The sequence below is a fragment of the Mauremys reevesii genome, linkage group 6 (genome assembly GCF_016161935.1).
Source record: "Mauremys reevesii isolate NIE-2019 linkage group 6, ASM1616193v1, whole genome shotgun sequence".
In the NCBI taxonomy this organism is placed as follows: domain Eukaryota; kingdom Metazoa; phylum Chordata; order Testudines; family Geoemydidae; genus Mauremys; species Mauremys reevesii.
In genome coordinates, this window is record NC_052628.1 from 36,492,557 (window position 1) to 36,512,791 (window position 20,235).

The 20,235-nt window shown below is 43.2% G+C and overlaps 1 protein-coding gene across 6 annotated transcripts in view; it reads right to left on the minus strand.

Annotated features, from left to right (window-relative positions):
* ELOVL7 (ELOVL fatty acid elongase 7) overlaps positions 1-20,235 on the minus strand; it is a 61,245-nt gene that overhangs the window by 18,052 nt on the left and 22,958 nt on the right. For 4 of the 6 annotated variants that reach the window (XM_039544606.1, XM_039544608.1, XM_039544607.1 and 1 more), the window contains one exon: positions 725-821. In XM_039544606.1, the coding sequence (XP_039400540.1) occupies positions 725-794 (70 nt within the window). In that variant the 5' untranslated portion in view covers positions 795-821. Of the gene's footprint in view, positions 1-724; positions 824-4,759; positions 4,856-20,235 lie in introns of all 6 variants that reach the window. The other 2 variants (XM_039544609.1, XM_039544604.1) reach the window with 2 other exon arrangements.

The window sequence follows — 20,235 nt, forward strand, 5'->3', positions numbered from 1 at the left end:
GCTTTACAGCCATGGTATTTTCCATTGCCTGCATCTAATTCCATAGCTATGGAATTATGAAAAGCCAGGACATTCAACACATATAAGTTCAGAAGAGGAACTAAGCAGATATACAGCACTATAAAACTTTCACAGTAAACCACAGAATGATTTATATACTTATTCCTGAACTTTGTTAGAGTATGAATACTCCCTTTCAAAACAGGAACTTGATGCAGTGAATCACTTACAGGAGTTTTCAACATACAACGAGAAATCAAAGTTTACATTTTCTTTCACTTGCTACTTTAGTACCAGGAAGAGCAAAATACATCACTTTGTAACAGAATACTTTAATTCAGTTAACTAAGAAAATGTAACTCCATTTATAATTAAATAAAATTAAAGTTTTAGACTGTCCCAGTACAATTTCAAAATGTAAAGTGCAATTCTGCTGATAGTAGAGATCTTTTTAGGAGAGCCATTCTGTACACACAGTTTCTGAAGTTTTAAATCCTTAGCAAATCAACTTTTGTAATTGCAAAAAAGTTACACCTCTAAAGTCTGCATGACATTATACTACTTTTCTTTACAGTTAGGCATGTGAACATTTAGCTTGACAACTTAGGTGCCATTAGAGGAAGACAATGCTATTTTAAGTTAGCAATACAAAATTATGCTTAACACAGCTCCACATCTGTTGAAAAGCCTTAAAGTTAGTGGACATTAAGATTTATTGACTCACCAGCATGTTTAATCCATCCATCATAAAGCAGTGCAGCTTTTGATGTCAAATTGCTAAAGGCCATTTTCATTGGGATAAGTGGATATTATGACTTCTCCTGCAAAAACACAAACAAACTTTTTTTAATCTATGCTGGCAAAGATCAAGTATTCTTGGTGGAAGATTTTCAAAGGCAGCCCTGAAAAGAATGTAAGAGGGAAAGTCAGCAGTACACTGAATATTAATTAGACTAGTAAGCATTACTTAGCTAACTGCATTATACTCTGCTTGATGCAACTTGTAACCTATTCAGCTAGTACAACCATATTATTTGTTAATCTCCGCATACCGAAGTGTTACAATGCCACAAGGCTCCACAGTTGAAGAAGCCATGTGGTGGTTAATCATTACAGGTAATGAGGAGCAGGTGATCTTACTCACACTTATCACAGTCTTCATTTTAAAATCCAACACAATGATGCTATGAGAGCAGAGTTGCAAAATTACTCCCATACATTTGCCAGCTGGAAAATGAAGATGTAAGAGATGGCAGGAGAGGAGCTGGTACCTCCCCACACTTCATTTAGATGTGCATTTATAACTAGTATGTAAATTACAGTCTGCCAATGCAGATTTAATCACTGTTTTTACTGCAAGGTTCTGTCCTGGGATTAGCTCCATTAAAACATGCTTCTTACCCAGTCAGAATGAGGCAGGAGAATCATACACACACAAACTATATTAATTTAAAATGTTAGACTATAGATAGATTTCTACACATCTGGAGAAAGGCAGTGTGCAAATACACATCCAAACCGGGGTACATAAAAATCAAAAAAAAAATTTCTGGGTGGGGAGGAAAAGGAATCTGATTTTATTTAAAATTGGAGGTTTTTTATTCTGTTAGTTAAATTATAAAAAGTATTTCCTTTAAAAAAAACAAACCTGTTTAAAAAGAAAATCTGAATTTACTACAAAATATGCTAAGACCTAAATTTATAAGCAGCTCTTAAAACATTTAAATAAAAAATAAATATGCTGAATTCATAAGCCTCTAACAAAAGACTGAATTAAAGGCTGCTTTTCTATATAAAGAAATAATAAGGGAAAAAACATCTAACTTCAGAGGTCAAATTTTCTAAATATAGTACTATAGATCATACACTGTATTAAGAGCTTGATCCTGTAGGGGATCTAGGGGCTGTGTACTGGGTGCAACAGTCTGGCAAACTCATCACAGTTGTTGGAACCAGGCCTCTGCTTCCAGAAGACACCATCAGCTATCTCATCAGGATCATCCATAGAGCCCACCTGGGCAGGATGACCACGTTTTCAAAATGAAAGAACAGGACACATGCAGGAGCCTTGCCCGCATCTGTGATCCCACTCCTGCTTCTCCTCCTTCCCCCTCTTGGACATTATTCAGTCATTACAACCAGATTACACTCCACCCAGTGAAGTAGACATTGCTGGAAGGTTGCTGGATACAGTGTCTGATAAGGAAATTGAACAGTGTACAAAAACCCCCAATGATAGGAAATTTATTAATAGGAGTCTTGATGGGTAGAGCAATGTACACAACAATCCAATAATAAGTGCTTGTGTAACAGCAGAAGATGGGGTTGTCTATCTTACAGAAACAATTGATACACCTCCACCCTGATATAACGCTGTCCTCGGGAGCCAAAATAAAAAATCTTTCCACGTTATAGGTGAAACCGTGTTATACTGAACTTGCTTTGATCCACCAGTGTGTGCAGCCCCCCGCCCCCTGAGCACTGCTTTACCGCGTTATATCTAAATTCGTGTTATATCAGGTCGCGTTATATCGGGGTAGAGGTGTATATCTGGAGATGCCCATACAGAATACTTAAAAGTAGCTGCAGTAAAAGCTGTAACAAACTAAACAAAAATTCAAGTGTCAAGTATGTAGCTTTGTCACAGACAAAGCTGCAAATGTAGCAAAGATGAGAAGAAATCTAGAATAAGGTAACAAAGGGAAACCTGAAACTTACAACATATGGGCACAGTGCTCATTTGATGCATATTTTAGACAAAGACCTCTTAAGTACAACTCCATGAATAAAGAAAAATACTGAAATTGCTAAATACTTCTGGTAACAACCACTTTGCTTCACTGTATAGAAAAGGAAGATGCAAACTAATTCTCTTCCAAAGACGTATGATGGAATTCAGTGGCTGACCGTTTTGAGCTATTTATTAAGAACTGGCCTATTCTGATAAGCTGTGAAAAAAATCATGACAAAACAGATGAAATTATCACAGCCAAAGTAGTCAAACACTGGAGTAAAGAGAAATGTAGAAGAGGACAATGAATATACTGAAACCTATTTCCATAGCCTTGGACAAACTGCAGAAAGATTATTGCTGTTGCTGCTGAAATTTCAAAAGAATTGCCAGACCATTCAAGAGTCACCCAACAACAACATTAAATTGCAGGCAGTTAAGCAGCAGATGGATCAAGCACATACTCCACCTCATTTTCTAAATATTCTCAACCCAAAGTACCGGGATAGATGCCTCATTGTTACAGAAGATGCTGCTATGACATGGCAATCTAATAATCATCCATCAATCATAATACATTTCAGGACTGGAGGTCAACCATTCAAGTAGTACATGTTTGCTGATGTTGTTTTAAAGAAAGTCACACCCCTGAACCAATGGAAATCAATAGCTAAGCACCTGGAACCAGAGTTTGTTAGATGGCTAAACCAGCTATTTACAGAAGTAACCTCTTCTGAAGGTACAGAAAGATCATTTTCTTCTTTTGGACTAATTCATTCAAAGTTGAGAAATTGACTGGAAGTGGAAAAAGCAGCAAAACTTACATTTAAGCAATTATGTAATAGTTATAGTACACATGCCCACTTAGGAAAAAGATATACCAAATCTTGTATAAAGGCTCTATTTCGTTGTAAATCAACATGTTTTAATGGTTATATCAACCAATGAGAATGCACCTTGCTTTCAGAAAATAATTGAAATACAAAGAGAAAAGTTTATTAAAATTCTCTAGACTATGCTGAGTGCCACTTCTGAAAGTGATTTCTCTGCCATCACTCTGACCCTGTCTCAAATTACTCTTTACTGGTTTCCTCTCATACCTCTGCCCCCTCCTTCAATGTCCTACAAAACGTCACTTCCGTCTACATCTCTGCTTTAATTTTCCTCCCAGTTCCTCATATCCAATATTGATTTTTGAGCACCTGGAAGCATGCTAGGTTCTTCATCACAGGAAGCAGAACTGACACATCTCTTCCCCCAGAGACCTTACAACATACCTTCCTCTCAACTCTTCTCATACTGCTGGCTTACTCTTCTTTGCACTTCCAGTTTTGTATCTTCTATCACATTGCTTCCTATGCATAAAACTACCTCAAATTTCTTGTTTCGCAAGAATTCTCCCTTTGCAAATTTCTCCTCAAAAGCCCAGAAATACCCCCTCTGCCTTCTCCTCTTCCCCAAATCTCTCCATAATCTACCCTTTCCAGAATCACTGACCAATATCACGTCTTATCTTTTTCTTGTCCATGTTCTTTAGTGTCATCTTTGGTGCAGGGATTATTTTAATCTATCTTTTTAAAGTACCATGTTTATTTACAGTTACATAAGTAACATTTAATAAAAATGTCTAAAAATAAGTGTAATGATATTTAATTGTGTAAGTGCCTTATTTATTCATAGCAGCCATTTGAGAGAGTACGTCTATGCAGTAGAAGCTGCGCATGGGCTACCCTACCCAAGCTAGCTTGAATCCAGGTAGCACAGGTAATGATAGCAGCAAAGACAGCGCAGCATGGACTCCAGAGTGGGCTAGACAGTTGAATATGCACCCAGAATCCATGCCAGGCTTGTATGACCTGCACTGAAGCTACTGTACTCTGTGCTAGATTCAAGCTAGCTCAAACAGGCTAGCTGTACACAGCTTTCACTGTGCAGACATGCTCTAAGACATTATACATTAGATATTTCTTGCACCTTAAAGATCCTGCAAGCTTATTCTTTGGATGCATCTGTAACATGAATGCTTACCCAACAAGACTGTTGTTACTGGCAACAGAGATTATCAGTCTAATATTGGAGATCACTTTAAAGAAGACACGGTGAAGATATTTTTCCTTCTCGTTTCTAGACAAACCAACAAAAATAGTCATCAGGGTAAAAGTTCTGCATATTGCTGTAAACCACGTACTGTACTGAGCCACTGATCATAATTATAGTTAGACTGACTCCCAACTGCTCACCCCAAAAAAGCAAAACAAAAAAGACACACAGAGAGACTACAAAGCAGAGGATTGTCTCACAAATCCCTAGGAAAGGCTGTTCATCATACTGCTGAGTTCACAAAAGTAACTTTCTATTGTAGCGCTGAACTGAACTCTGATGTCAATTTAGTCTCCCAGGCAAATAACTTGTATATGGAGAACTGCAGAGATAGTTCAGAGCGTGTAAATCTTTTAAACTCAAGACTCATCTCACCGAACACCACTAAATGTCACAGTTTTGCTTTTGTCTGCATGTGTAGATCAGTCAATTATTAGGTAAATTCTACCGCCACCATTGATCTCTACTAGGCTCTTAATATTTATATGACATCTTCAGTGCACTGTGACTCTAAGCATATTGCTCCACTTATGTAAATATGGTTTGCTTATGTGGACAAAACAGTACAAAACCCTAACCAAAAAACAAATGTGATATACACCAGGGGATAGAACCAAGTGAAGATTCCCCTTACTACATTACAGGTCAAGTATAAGCATCTGCTGCCCTCAGCAAACTACTATATGTACATCCTCCACAATTGTAGCTGCTCTCACCAAGCCCCAACTGCTGCATTCATTCACAGCTGTAATGCATGCACATACATCTATACACACAATCAGGTTTGAGTTTATCTTACCTAGAATTCTATCATGTCCAACACATTCACAAAGTGCATATATTTTCAGATCAGTATGCTCTGTTCTCAATCTTTTAAGAAGTACGATGTTTTACAAAGCATTCTATACTATTATAAAGGTGACCGTTATGAGAAGGATAGGGACATGAAAGTGGTAAGGGGTAAAAGCCATCTTCTTCCTACTCCTCACAAAGGAGGAAGAACAATGGTTTCTTCCTCTTTGGCACTGGCTACCCAGGCACGGGAACAGAATTTTCCTACCAGAGACACATTACAAAATGTGAACATCCCTGCTGTCTTGTCTGTAGTTTTGCTGGGTACAGCAACACCCAACACAAACCCTATCTCTTCTGAACAGGGCCGCCCGGGGGGCGGGCAAGTGGGGCAATTTGCCCCAGACCCCGGGCTCCGCAGGGGCCCCCACAAGCATGGCTGAGGCTCCCTCCCCGGCCCCGTCTCCCAGAGCCTCAGCCCACCCAGCAGCATCCCAGACAGCTGCAGTGTGGCTCTGGCGGGGCCCCTGAGCCCAGCCCCACTCAGAGCCGTGTGGTGAGGGGGTGGGGCTGTGAGCTCCAGGCTGAGCAGAAGGAGCTGAGCTTAGCGTGGAACTCCCAGCCCCGCCCCCTGACCACATGGCTCCGAGCAGGGAGGAGCTCAGGCCCCACCCCCTGACCACATGGCTCCGAGCAGGGAGGAGCTCGGGCCCCACCCCCTGACCACGCGGCTCCGAGCAGGGAGGAGCTCGGGCCCCGCCCCCTGACCACGCGGCTCCGAGCAGGGAGGCGCTCGGGCCCCGCCCCCTGACCACGCGGCTCCGAGCAGGGAGGCGCTCGGGCCCCGCCCCCTGACCACGCGGCTCCGAGCAGGGAGGAGCTCGGGCCCCACCCCCTGACCACGCGGCTCCGAGCAGGGAGGAGCTCAGGCCCCACCCCCTGACCACATGGCTCCGAGCAGGGAGGAGCTCAGGCCGCGCCCCCTGACCACGCGGCTCCGAGCAGGAGGAGCTCGGGCGCGCCCCTGACCACGCGGCCCGAGCAGGAGGAGCTCGGGCCCCACCCCTGACCACATGGCTCCGAGCAGGAGGAGCTCCGGCCCCCCCCCCTGACCACGCGGCTCCGAGCAGGGAGGAGCTCGGGCCCCGCCCCCTGACCACGCGGCTCCGAGCAGGGAGGCGCTCGGGCCCCGCCCCCTGACCACATGGCTCCGAGCAGGGAGGAGCTTGGGCCCCACCCCCTGACCACGCGGCTCTGAGCGGGACAGAGCTCAGGCCCCGCTGGAGACACACTGCAGCTGTTAAGCGAAGCTCCTGGATGCGCTGAGGCGCCGGGTTAGAGGGGAGCCCGGGGTAAGGGGCCAGGGCTGGGGGGGGGTTGGCTAAGGGGCAGGGAGTCCTGGGGACATGGAGGGGGCAGAGGTTGTGGGGGGGGCGGTCAGGGGACAGGGAACGGGAGGGTTGGATTGTGGGCGTTCCAGGGGTCTGTCATGACTCAGCGGGGGGTGGGGGGGGTGAATAGGGGTCGGGGCAGTCAGGGGACAGGGAGCAGGGGTGGGGTCCTGGGATGGTAATGGAGGGTCTCTAGAGAACGGTGAAGGGGCAAGGAGCAGGATGGATCGGGGATTCTGAGGGGGCAGGCAGTTGGGGGGCAGGAAGTGGGTGGGGATCAGATAGGGGGCAGGGCCAGGTTGTTTGGGAGGCACAGCCTTCCCTACCCTAAAGCTCATTCAGCAGTTTGAGGCTTGCAGAAGAGCCAAGCTATTAGTTTTTCCATTAGGGCTACCGTCCCTTTCACTTCTCAAATGCCAAATTATAGTCTATATTTTATTTCAGTGCCATAGGGAGATTCATGTCAGGGGAGGGTAGCTTAATTTAAAATTAGCCACTGGGGGAGGGATCATATGATAAGAGCAATATCCTACACCACCTACCCCCTTCCCAACCCTACCAAGGGAGACCCACCCCCTACATTTCTTGAGGCTCCAGAGATGTTAATTCAGTGGTTCTCAAACTTTTGTACTGGTGACCCCTTTCACATAGTAAACCTGTGAGTGTGACCCCCCCCATATAAACTGAAAACACTTTTTTATATATTTAACACTATTATAAATGCTGGAGGCAAAGCAGGGTTTGAGGTGGAGGCTGACAGCTTGCAGCCCCCAGTAATAACCTCGTGACCCCCTGAGGGGTAATGTAATTTTAACACCCTATGTCCATTCACATGCATGTGCTATTTTGAGCATTTCAGTTTTCACAACATAGGCTCATCCCAGATTCTGGAACAAGCTCAAATGCTCAGTTCGTGGAGTATGTACATAAGGTATACTAAAGACAAACCCACAGTAACCGTCTCCAGTTTGTGAGGGACCCCATGGAGCCAGTCTCTAGGAAACAGATAAATGCATGGAGGTTAAGTCCATCAATGCCTATTAGCCAGGATGGGTAAGGAATGGTGTCCCTAGCTTCTGTTTGTCAGGCCTGGTCTATACTACGCGTTTAAACCGGTTTTAGGAGCGTTAAACCGATTTAACACCACACCCGTCCACACTAAGAGGCCCCTTATATCGATTTTAATGGCTCTTTAAATTGGTTTCTGTACTCCTCCCCGACGAGAGGAGTAGCGCTAATATCGGGATTAACATATCAGAATAGGGTTAGTGTGGCCGCAAATTGACGGCATTGGCCTCCGGGCGGTATCCCACAGTGCACCACTGTGACCGCTCTGGACAGCATTCTGAACTCTGATGCACTGGCCAGATAAACAGGAAAAGCCCCACGAACTTTTGAAATTCATTTCCTGCTTCCCCAGCGTGGAGAGCTCATCAGCACAGGTGACCACGCACAGCTCATCTGCACAGGTAACAATGCAGTCTCCTGAGAATCGAAAAAGAGCCCCAGCATGGACTGCACGGGAGGTACTGGATCTGATCGCTATCTGGGGAGAGGATTCAGTGCTAACAGAACTGCGTTCAAAAAGACGAAATGAAAAAATATTTGAAAGAATTGCAAGGTCTATGACGGATAAAGGCCACACCAGGGACTCACTGCAGTGCAGAGTGAAAGTCAAGGAGCTCAGACAAGCCTACCAGAAAACCAAAGAAGCAAATGGAAGGTCCGGGGCAGGGCCAAAAACATGCCGCTTCTACGCTGAGCTGCATGCAATTTTAGGGGGCTGTGCCACAAGTACCCCACCCCTGTCCGTGGATTCTGAGGTGGGGGTTGTAATCTCTGCCATGGCTGAGGATTATGCGGACAGGGAAGATGACGATGAAGAAGGTGAGGAGGACGACCTTGCAGAGAGCACACAGCACTCCGTGAGCCCCAACAGCCAGAAGCTTTTTCTCACCCTGACGGAATTACCCTCCCAACCCACTACCCCAGACAATGAAGCTATGGAAGGGACCTCTGGTGAGTGTACCTTTGCAAATATCAAAGATTGATTTGCCCTGAGGACTTGGGATGCATTCGCTGACAGTATAGTTAATTAGAAAAGTTTGTTAACATGTCTGGGGATTGAGCGGAAATCCTCCAGGGACATCTCGATGAAGTGCTCCTGGGAGGTACTCCAGAAGCCTTTGCAGAAGGTTTCTGGGCAAGGCAGTGAAATGCTGATGATCTTTTTCGTGTTTGGTCAGCGGGGATCTTCCCCAAGCTACCAGACAGGCAGTGGGGGTGGGGGAAGGGTGTTGATTAGCAGGGAGCTAGCATGGTATTAGCCATGCGTTGGGGGGACGGGTAAATCACTGCAGAAGCCGAAAGACAGTGGCTTACTATGGCCGCATGCAAGCTGAATTCTGATGCCCGGGCCTGTGTCTGTGAGATCTGTAACCCCAGAGCTGCAGGCACTCAGTATTAAGATGAAAAATGCGACCTTGTAGGGAAATCACATGTGCTATGTAAGGTGAATAGTGCTGTTCACTGTGAAAGAGTATAACCATTGTTCTGTAAAATGTATCTTTTTAAATACTTCTCTCCCTCATGCAGCTGCAAATTTTTCAAGCCTCCCTACTCCATCCCAAAGGCTAGCCCAGATAAGGCGGAGGAAAAAGAAGACGCGCGATGAAATGTTCTCGGATATTATGGAAGTTACACGCAAGGAAAGAGCTCATCTGAATGAGTGGAAGGACGTGGTATCAAATTACAGGAAAGATGCCAGTGAACGCGAGGACAGGAGAGACACCCGAGATGAGAGGTGGCGGCAGGAAGACTGGCAGGAAAATCAGCGGTGGCGGCAGGAAGATCAGCAGTGGCGGGATGCAACTCTGGGGCTGCTGCGTGATCAAACTGACATGCTCCGGCGTCTGATGGAGCTTCAGGAACGGCAGCAGGATCACAGAGTGCCACTGCAGCCCCTGTATAACCACCCTCACCATGTTCCACATCCTCCTCACCCAGACGTGTAAGAATGCGTGGGGGGAGGCTTCGTGCACCCGCCCACTCCACCCCTGTGGACAGCCCAACCAGAAGGATGTCATTAATGTGAAATTTTTTTACTGCCCTTCTCCATCCCTCCTATCCTCCTCCCAAACCACACCCTTACTTCTCTCCCTCTTTTTATAATGAATTAATGAATTAATAAATAAATCATGATTTTTAAAATATAGTGCCTTTATTTGCATAAGTAAGCTGTACTCGAAGGGGGAGGGTGAGTTGCTTACAGGGAATGAGTCAATCAAGGGGGGGGTGGGTGTTCATCAACAAACACAGCAGTCACACTGTACCCTGGCCATTGATGAAGCTCGTTTTCAAAGCTTCTCTGATGCGCACCGCTTCCTGGTGTGCTCTTCTAATCTCCCTGGTGTCTGGATGCGCGTAATCAGCGTCCAGGTGATTTGCCTCAGCCTCCCACCCCGCCATAAAGGTCTCACCCTTACTCTCACAGAGATTGTGGAGAATACAGCAAGCAGCAATAACATAGGGGACATTGGTTTGGCTGAGGTCTGAGCGAGCCAGTAATGTGCGCCAGCGCACCTTTAAATGGCCAAATGCACATTCCACCACCATTCTGCACTTGCTCAGCCTGTAATTGAACAGATCCTGACCACTGTCCAGGCTGCCTGTGTATGGCTTCATGAGACATGGCATCAAGGGGTAGGCTGGGTCCCCCACGATAACGACAGGCATTTCAACATCCCCAACTGTTATTTTCTGGTCTGGGAAGTAATTCCCTTGCTGCAGCCGTTTAAACAGGAGTAGTGTTTCTGAATACGCGAGTGTCATGAACCCTCCCTGGCCATCCCACGTGGATGTTGGTGAAACATCCCTTGTGATCCACCACCGCTTGCAGCACCATTGAAAAGTACCCCTTCCGGTTTACGTACTGGGTGCCCTGGTGCTCCGGTGCCAAGATAGGGATATGGGTTCCATCTATCGCCCCCCCACAGTTAGGGAATCCCAGTGCAGCAAAGCCATCCACTATGGCCTGCACGTTTCCCAGAGTCACAACCTTTCGTAGCAGCAGCTACTTGCATCACAGCAGCCCCCACAGTAGATTTTCCAACTCCAAATTGATTCCCGACTGACCGGTAGCTGTCTGGCGTTGCAAGCTTCCACAGGGCTGTCGCCACTCGCTTCTCTACTGTGAGGGCTGCTCTCATCTTGGTATTATGGCGTTTCAGGGCAGGGGCAAGCAAGTCACAAAGTTCCATGAAAGTGCCCTTACGCATGCGAAAGTTTCGCAGCCACTGGGAATCGTCCCACACCTGCAACACAATGCGGTCCCACCAGTCAGTGCTTGTTTCCCGGGCCCAAAATCGGCGTTCAATGGATAGAATCTGCCCCATTACCATCAGGATCTCCAAAGCGCAGGGGCCCGCGGTTTGAGAGAATTCTGTGTCTACGTCCTCATCACTGTCATCGCCGCGCTGCCGTATCCGCCTCCTCCTCGCCTCGGTTTGAAGGTCCTGGTTCACCATATACTGCATGAGCGTGCGTGAGGTGTTTAAAACATCCACGATTGCGGTATTGAGCTGAGCAGGGTCCATGCTTGCTGTGTTATGGCGTCTGCACAGTTCACAAAGCAAAAAAGGCGCGAAATGGTTGTCTGCTGCTTTCAGGGAGGGAGGGGTGAGGCTGTACCTAGAACCACCCGCGACAATGATTTTTGCCCCATCAGGCACTGGGATCTCAACCCGGAAATTCCAAGGGGCGGGGGAGGCTGCGGGAACTATGGGATAGCTACCCACAGTGCAACGCTCCAGAAATCGACGCTAGCCTCGGACCGTGGATGCACACCACCGATTTAATGTGTTTAGTGTGGCCGCGCGCACTCGATTTTATACAATCTGTTTTGCTAAACCGGTTTATGTAAAATTGGAATAATCCCGTAACGTAGACGTACCCTCAGAGGGTGGAGATGGATGGCAGGAGAGAGATCACTTGATCATTACCTGTTAGGTTTACTCCCTCTGGGGCACTTGGCATTGGCCATTGTCGGTAGACAGGATACTGGGCTGGATGGATCTTAGGTTTGACCCAGTATGGCTGTTCTTATATTCTAACCTAAATGAACCCAAAGTTATGGAGACAGATATGAGTCAAGGAAGCCAGCAGAGTATCAGAAACCTGGAAAAATCTCTGACTGGATGGGCTCAGGCGTTTGGTCACAAGCTGAGGTGGGTTCAAAAAGTTTTGGATTTATTTTTAAGCAGAATTTTTTTATTGTTTCTTTAAACAAATCAAACACAGCAAGCAGCAGATATTTGGCCACACACTTCTGAAACCCCAAGCCATATTCAGGTTATGGCAGACTAATTTCAGCTTTTCAATTAAAAAAACCACAACAAATTTTAAAGGAAAGCAAACATTGTCCGTCATTTTTTTCTGCTTTTTAAAAACCCATAGTTTTCAATCCAGAAACAGTTTTGACGGCACACATTTGTCCAACCCTTTTAATGAGCTTTAGTGCCTTTTAGCACTAGCTGATGCTGAGAACCAGTGATACCTTGTAAAGAAGTTTTCTCAAAACTGGATTTGTGCCGAGATGCAGAAGGTTTATTTTTCCCAGGGCCGCCATGGGGGGTGGGGGAAGCAAGTGGGGCAATTTGCACCGGGCCCTGCAGGGGCCCCCCACGAGAATATAGTATTGTAATTTTTTTTTAAATGGAAGGGGCCCCTGAAATTGCTTTGCCCCAGGCCTCCTGAATCCTCTGGGTGGCCCTGCTTCTGAAGCACTGAGCCCACTACAAAATTCTTGAAGACTCTAGTAAAAACACAAATTTGTGTGTGTTCTTGTTTTCTCTCTCTCGGGGGGGTGGGGAAAAGGAGGGTAGGGAGAAGAATTGCAATGACTTTTATACTATTTACATTAATTAAGATTATTAAAAAGCTTAAGTGAATACTCATCCATTTCCATTTTATCTGAGCACTATATTAATAGGCAAGTGAAGGATACCTGCATTAGTAATATGGCAGATAACTATTTGTGCTTCTATTAAAACAAATGCTATCTTTTTTGGTACCCAATGAACATGGTTTAAACAAACATAAAAATATGTTACTCAAAATCACGGTACATTTAAATTTAGCAATGCCTTAAAGAAAGAAAGAAAAAAAAAGTCACTCATGCATACTGAATTCATAGCATATCCATAGGCTATCTGACACAATGGAAATAGAAACTTTATTGCAACACAGATTCACTGACAGTCATTAATTCGTATAACATTTTAGTAAATTAACAAAGATTTCAATTACTTTAAATGGGAACTTAAGAAGCCATAGCACTTGGGAAACAGCTGCCGCTGCCAAAGTGGTTGCCATTTATACAGTATTATTTTTGCACTAATAGAAACACCTCTCATTCCAACAATTGCATTGTAAGCGCACACATCATTTATATTCATCTTGTCAACACTGTTTTAGTTATGTGTTGGGAGCTAGTGAAATAGCATGTCTAGATTTAAATGGTCTTCTATATGCCTGCCAAACACTGCAGCTAAGAGCAAGGGTTTGGTTTTTTTAACCTGGAAACATCAACCTCAGAGTGCTTTTAATATATACCCTCTCACCTACACAACGAACGTGCAGTGGATGAAAACATCTTTCCCACCCTCTTCAGTCCATTCCAATGGCAAAGTGTCTCTTTCCTGGCCCTGGCCCTGGCCCTCCCGCAATGCTGGATTGAACTCTGTCCTTCCCTCTGGTTCCATAATTTAAGAACACTTGGGTAGAACTCAACGCTGCTGGATCCCTGGGGGAGAGACTGAACCAGGGCTCCTCTCATTCAAAGTCCACTTTGTTTCTAGCCTAGCAAACAGGCAGGGATGTGTCCAGAGCAGCTGCTTAGCTATTTGGAAGGCAGCAGCCTGACAATTCAACTACTCTCCAGAAGGGAAGGAGAGGCCAGTTGGAGAGCAGCCAGCTGCCCAGAGGGTGGGCTCAGCTCCAGAGCAGAAGAAAGGAAGAAACTGTTCAGCAGCAGGTGGGTGAGCTGCTAAATGGTTGAGCAACTAGGGTTGACCCAGATGTCGAGAAATGGTAATTGGCTGAGTTTAAGATGTCATATCACATGAAAAATTGTAATTAACAAAATATAACATTGGGACTGAAACAGAGTTACGTTTTCCTTAACGAGTCAAACAAGGTCAGCAAACCACCTTGCAGGTTAAAGGGCTAAAACAACTCAATTTTATCAGATCGTAACTACCTACCCAGATTCAAGGGATTCTCTGTAGTATTACAAGGGAAAGGAAATCATTGTCTGCCTAGGCTACTAGTGGTCACTTATTGTTGGAGGAGTTGAAACAGTGAATTTCATATAATGATAGCAATGAAACCAAGACTGTGAATTAAAATTACATGGCAGAAATGGGTTTGAATGGAAGTTGGATTGCAATGCGGATTCAACATCAAGACGAACTATGAATAGGTCAGGGAGAGAGAGAGAGAACGAACACACCTGGCAGCAGTGCAACAGGTTTAGGCTCAAAAACATCCAAATATTCTTTTGCTTAAATTTAGAAAGGCTTTTAGGTAGACCTTAGATTTCATAATGCGTAGCTTTAATTTCTCTCTAGATTTTTTAAATAAGGTAATGGTTATTTTAAAGGTGACTTTGGAGCTAGGCAGTCACTAGAGATAATCAATGAGAGTAATGGTAAAAAACATGAGGTAAATCAACTTCTGACCTTTAGTAAGGAACAGAAGTTTGGGCAAGAAGTACCTGGCCTGCATCTCCTGGTCAAAAGGCACAGGCCAGTATAATACCCATTCCCAAAAGGTGATGCTAGGACAAGAGGTGAGATAATTTGGGTGCACAAGAAAAGCCTAGCAATCATCAGGAATAATAGGAATGGGTAATCTGAAGGTCAGATCAAGTAGCATGAGATTGGAGCAAAATCTTTCAGTGTTATAGACTTCAAAGCAAAGCTGAAGAAGTTTTACCCAGCAGTAAACTTAAAATTGCTGGAACAGGTGGGAGATATTACAAAGAGATGCTACAGTATGAGGCAGAAAAAATACATTAACACTATATTCAAAAGACTAAATCTTCACAGAAAAAATCAGTTTGCACGTATGTATCACTTCTAAGCTGCCAATGGACGACTTGCTAAGTGTTGAATGAAAATAAGGAAAAAAAAACCACCTCAGATTACTGCCTCTTCTGTTTTTTAACTAGTCTGTGTCCAGTTTCAGAGTGGTAGCCGTGTTAGTCTGTATCAGCAAAAAGAATGAGGAGTCCTTATGGCACCTTAGAGACTAACAAATTTATTTGGGCATAAGCTTCCGTGGCCTAAAACCCAGTGTAATTGTGACATTTTAGCAGCACAGCCAAAACTGTCAGCAGATATTTTCAGAGCTCTGTAAAGCTGGCTAGCTGGAGGCAAGGGAGCAACTCCTACACAATGCTTTTCTCTAAAGCTTCTTATGTAGGAATTGCACTCCCTGCCTGATACTACAAAGATTGCTAGCATGACACCACCTTTTTATTATTGAGCCTTATGTGGCACTAATTTGCCTGTCTTTTCTATTTAAAAAGGTATTCAAGGTAACCAGCTCTCTATCCCATGCAGGGGTTGACCTCAACTTTAGTTTTACTACAAGTAAAGTGCCTAGTCTTTGCTGAGTCTTTACCTCAGGATAGCTCAGACCCACTAGTTACCCCAAGGTAATAAAACTTTTTTTTTTAAAGCAGTGAAGATGAGGCTTGTGTAACATTAGTGCTCTGTGTTACTATCACAGGCAGCAGAATACATGTGCACAATAGCCCTATGACAGCAGCCTGCATATACAGCATGAAGGGTACTGAGATAGTAGTCAGTGCATAATTACTGTAATATAAGTCACATTTAAATTATCTTATGAGTTATCTTTTACAACTTATGCCATAGATATAAACCCTTATATCTTGATCTCAAAATGTAAGTTTATTTTTAATAAGGCTATTTAATTAATTGATAACTGGATCTATTCTACACCTTAAAAGGTGCTAATTACATCAGAATTTACTAATGAATTTTAGGAATAAGAGAAATGTCTGTATAGTGCTTTAGAAGAAAGGTTAAAATAATTACTTTTTAAAAATTAAAGCATTGGGAGTTTTATTTAAATTGATTTTTCTGTATATGTTGCTAGTTCTTCACTTTCACCCCATTTTCAGTTCAAAATTACTGAAGTCTATGTCTTGTACTTGTTTACTACTTGTTAGCAGAACTGCAATTTTTTACACAGAGATTTGAAAATTCAATATATCACAAGGTGGTATTGGTTGCAAATATAGCACGAGCTATTTGCTTATCAGATTTGTGTGTATTTATGTTCTTCTAATAAGAATATTAATAAGGCCCTCGGTTTGCTTTGTTAAGCATAGATTAGTATCTTAAATGTGAAACACCTTTACAAAAAAAAAAAAATCTCTGTGAATAATATGATCACAGTTGTTCAAACCAGTAAGTAAAATGTACATACATGACCTGAACAAGCTACAAATGGCAAAGCAAACCTTAGTTAGGAGGTCATCTTCTGATGGAAGTTCCCATCTAAGTGCAATTATTATAGTTCAATTAGCACGATGAAACTTAGCAAAGATTATTGTAATTAGAATCATTGGCATGCATAGATTGCTCCCTTTTTAAAAAGCATTAGCTAAGAATTTCTGACATTCTTTATTTAAATAACCCACGTGAAAAATATTTGTCATTCTTTATCCTCCTTTATTCCCCCTACATAACATTTAGTGGAAAAGGGCTACTAAAAATATATCTTTTTTTAAATAAATTAAAAATACCCCACCAAGGGAATTTAAACATAAATATTTGCATCCCCATAATAAATGGGGCTTTTTTTACAATCCAATTGTTGGGGGGGGGGGAAAATTCCTCTGCTCTGTTGAGTGAAAGATCAACACAAGCAGCAAAACTTACTATACAAAGCAGACACACACTTTTATCATCTCTTTCAATGTCAAATATTTGTATTACCATAGTGTTTAAAGGCCCTAACAAGGATCAGTGCCTCAATGTGTTCAATGCCATACAAAATGAAAGATGCTTTCTCTGTTCTTGAGAATTTAGAATCCGACGCCCTGATCCTGCAGACCCACATGGGCCCAGATAGAGCCCAACAGAATTCAATGGCTTTTGCAAAACCACAAGATCAGGGCCTAAGGGCAGCAATAATACTTAAGTGTTATGACACAGGTGCAAATTCTGATGTTGACAGTGTCACTTCAACGAAAGAGCATAGTCATATGCAAAGGACAAAGGTCAAAAGGCAATTACATCTAGACACTTCAAACATTCTCAACATTACGCAAAAATATTAACTTCACCTTTCTGTCTTACAAGGTCAAGTTGTAACACTATTTTTAACAGCAGCAAAGAGTCCTGTGGCATCTTATAGACTAACAGACGTATTGGAGCATGAGCTTTCATGGGTGAATATCCACTTCCTCGGATGCATGTTCTATTTTTAACTGTATTATCACCTCATCACAGAGCACACAAATGCAGATTATCTGCAATATGTAGACTAGCCATATGTATTATTTGTACTATGTAAGTGGTTCTAAATTTCAATTGGGTGCTGGCTGTAACTGCTGGTTTTATTGAGAAGAGTTCAGTTTTCCCTCTGATAGTCTTTTTTCTAATTCTGGAATATTTCAACTCTTGGCCAAGTTGGCTAGTGTCTCTTCAGTTACATTTTTTAGTTCTGGTTAACTTAGTTAAGTGTAGAAAAAGTAAAGCTAAGAGAGGAAAGACAACAACAAATTTTATCTCAGTGCTTCCATGGCCTCCCCCCCACTAGTGTAGCCAAGCACTCAGGAGAACTGAAGAACTCCAGGCTTACTTCTAAATTAAATGGTTTGCAATTAAGAGTCATAACTAGAGCAGGTCAGGACTTTTCCCAGAACAGTTTTTCATCTGAAAATGCCAATTCATCAAAACCAGAGTGTTTCAGTGTGGTTCCAACGAACTCTAAATGAAATACAGACAGTGCTTTGACAGAAACCTGCATGGTTTCCCACCAGCTTACCTGCTGGGCCACTGGAGACCCCAGGACTTCCAGCTCCCTGCCACAGAGCCACTGTAATCAACATGGCAGCTAAACACTGCACTGGTGTGAGAACTTGTGGAAAGAAACTAGACGACTGCCTAATGTCATCCCAAAATGGGCAGCAGAGCTGTGATTCTGAGACTAGAGGTCCTGAATATGATTGACTTGTCCAAACAACTAGCCAGTGAAGTAAACATCAGAGACTGACCTTTTCTATTCTCCATCTCTTCCTCCTGTATGAGTTTATCGCACCTGACCCCACCTCCCCTTATCCAAGAAGCACATTTGGTATTATCCAGAGAGTATGGGAAAAATCCAGATAGAGAAACACTCAACGCAAAAGAGGAAGGAATTTCTCCAAAACTGATATTCCTTTAACTTTTGATTTCCAGGTATTTTTGTTATAATTGCTTTTATTTAGAGCATGTTTAATAATTTTAGAGGATTTTTTGATTTGGTTGCTTATAAATGAACAAAAGTCCATTTAAAAACCTTCCACCTAAAATGATTAAGTGTTATGGTAGTAAATAGGTGACTAATTACATCTTTGAGTACATCCAATCAACACAACAGCAAGAACTGTTTGTTATTGAGAACAGGCGGAATCCTTAGTTTCTGTTTACTCATCATTTAGCAGAAGAATGAAAGAGATAGTCTTCAAGTTGTTACTACAAGGGTGCTGCAGTCCTTACAAGCCAAACAGTGAGAGATATGCAAACCTGGGATACACCTATGGGCAGAGATTACTTATCAGTGATTCCTACGATGGGGTAAAGATGAATGGCTTAATTTTCAAAACTATCTTGTACCCACAAATTTCACTAATGTCAATGGGATCTCTGGGTACCCAGCACTTCTGAAAATCATGCCATAAATCTTCATAAACTGGTTTTGGGGAAGGTTATGTAATGTGTAAGAACTCTTCCGTAGCTGCCAAGATATAGGATGAGTAGCAGCTGTAGGGAGAACAAAAACAAAAACAAAAATACAATTGCCATAAAAAAGACGGAATCTCTTGGGATGGAGGAGGTAGATGTAGTGTCAGAAACAGATGCCAACACCCACGTGAGAGGAATTATAAGTGACTTTATGTTAAGACCTTGTCTGCAATGTGGATTTGACCCACTACAACCATTGGTGGCCAGCAACCACTGCAGCTTCACAGTCTAAACCAAATGTAAACAGGGTAAAGTGTTATAAACTATGATTTGCACCAATTCAGCTTATGCTGACTTCAAGCTGGGTTAAGCAGCAGCGCAAATTAACAGCTTAGTTTGTCTACACTAAGCTGTTAATTTGCGCTGCTGGTCTTAACATAAAGTCACTTATAATTCCATGCCATAGACTAACGTTAATAAATATCACTAGGTGGGCTAGAAAGTTTCTAGTGTTGCACTTTCTCAAAATCTAGGCCATTGCATCAGTTCAGCTACACTGGTAGCTGGACAGAGATGGCGGAGATCAAGACAAGTTCTTTATAGGATTTTGAGAAAGTGCAACACTAGAAACTTTCTAGCCCACCTAGTGATATTTATTAACGTTAGTCTATGGCATGTTTATGCTCGTCTCTATTTATTTCTAATAAAAAACAATCAAGAAACTGAGCAGGATTCTGCCGAGTTAAACTTGAGTTCACCATTGCTAGACCTTCCTGAACAAACAAAACTCACTTCTCATCTTTAGGAAGGTGAAATGTCGATAAGGCATAGTCACTAAAGACCCATTACTCCACTGCTCAAAGAGTTCTGTGAAGATGCTTGGAGTTGGTTACAGGGAGCACAGAACTGGAACATCAAAAGTTGAAATACAGATCAAGATTGCCTTGACATGACTGGTGCATCTAGTCAGCCTGAAGACAAGGGCCCTCAGCCAGTTCTCTACTAAATCCTCTCCCCTAGCCACATTTGACATGCATTATCACTACATCTCACAATCAGATCAAGTTGTGAATAGAGCTGTATGTCTAGTGAATGCACTGTAACTAAAATAGAATCAACTGGAAAAAAACCTAAACAAATGCAATCTCATGGCTGATGTTATACAGTCACAGAAGGTAAACTTTAAGTTATATTTCTTCCCAGCTAGAAAATTCAGATTGAGTTCCTGGTTCTAGTC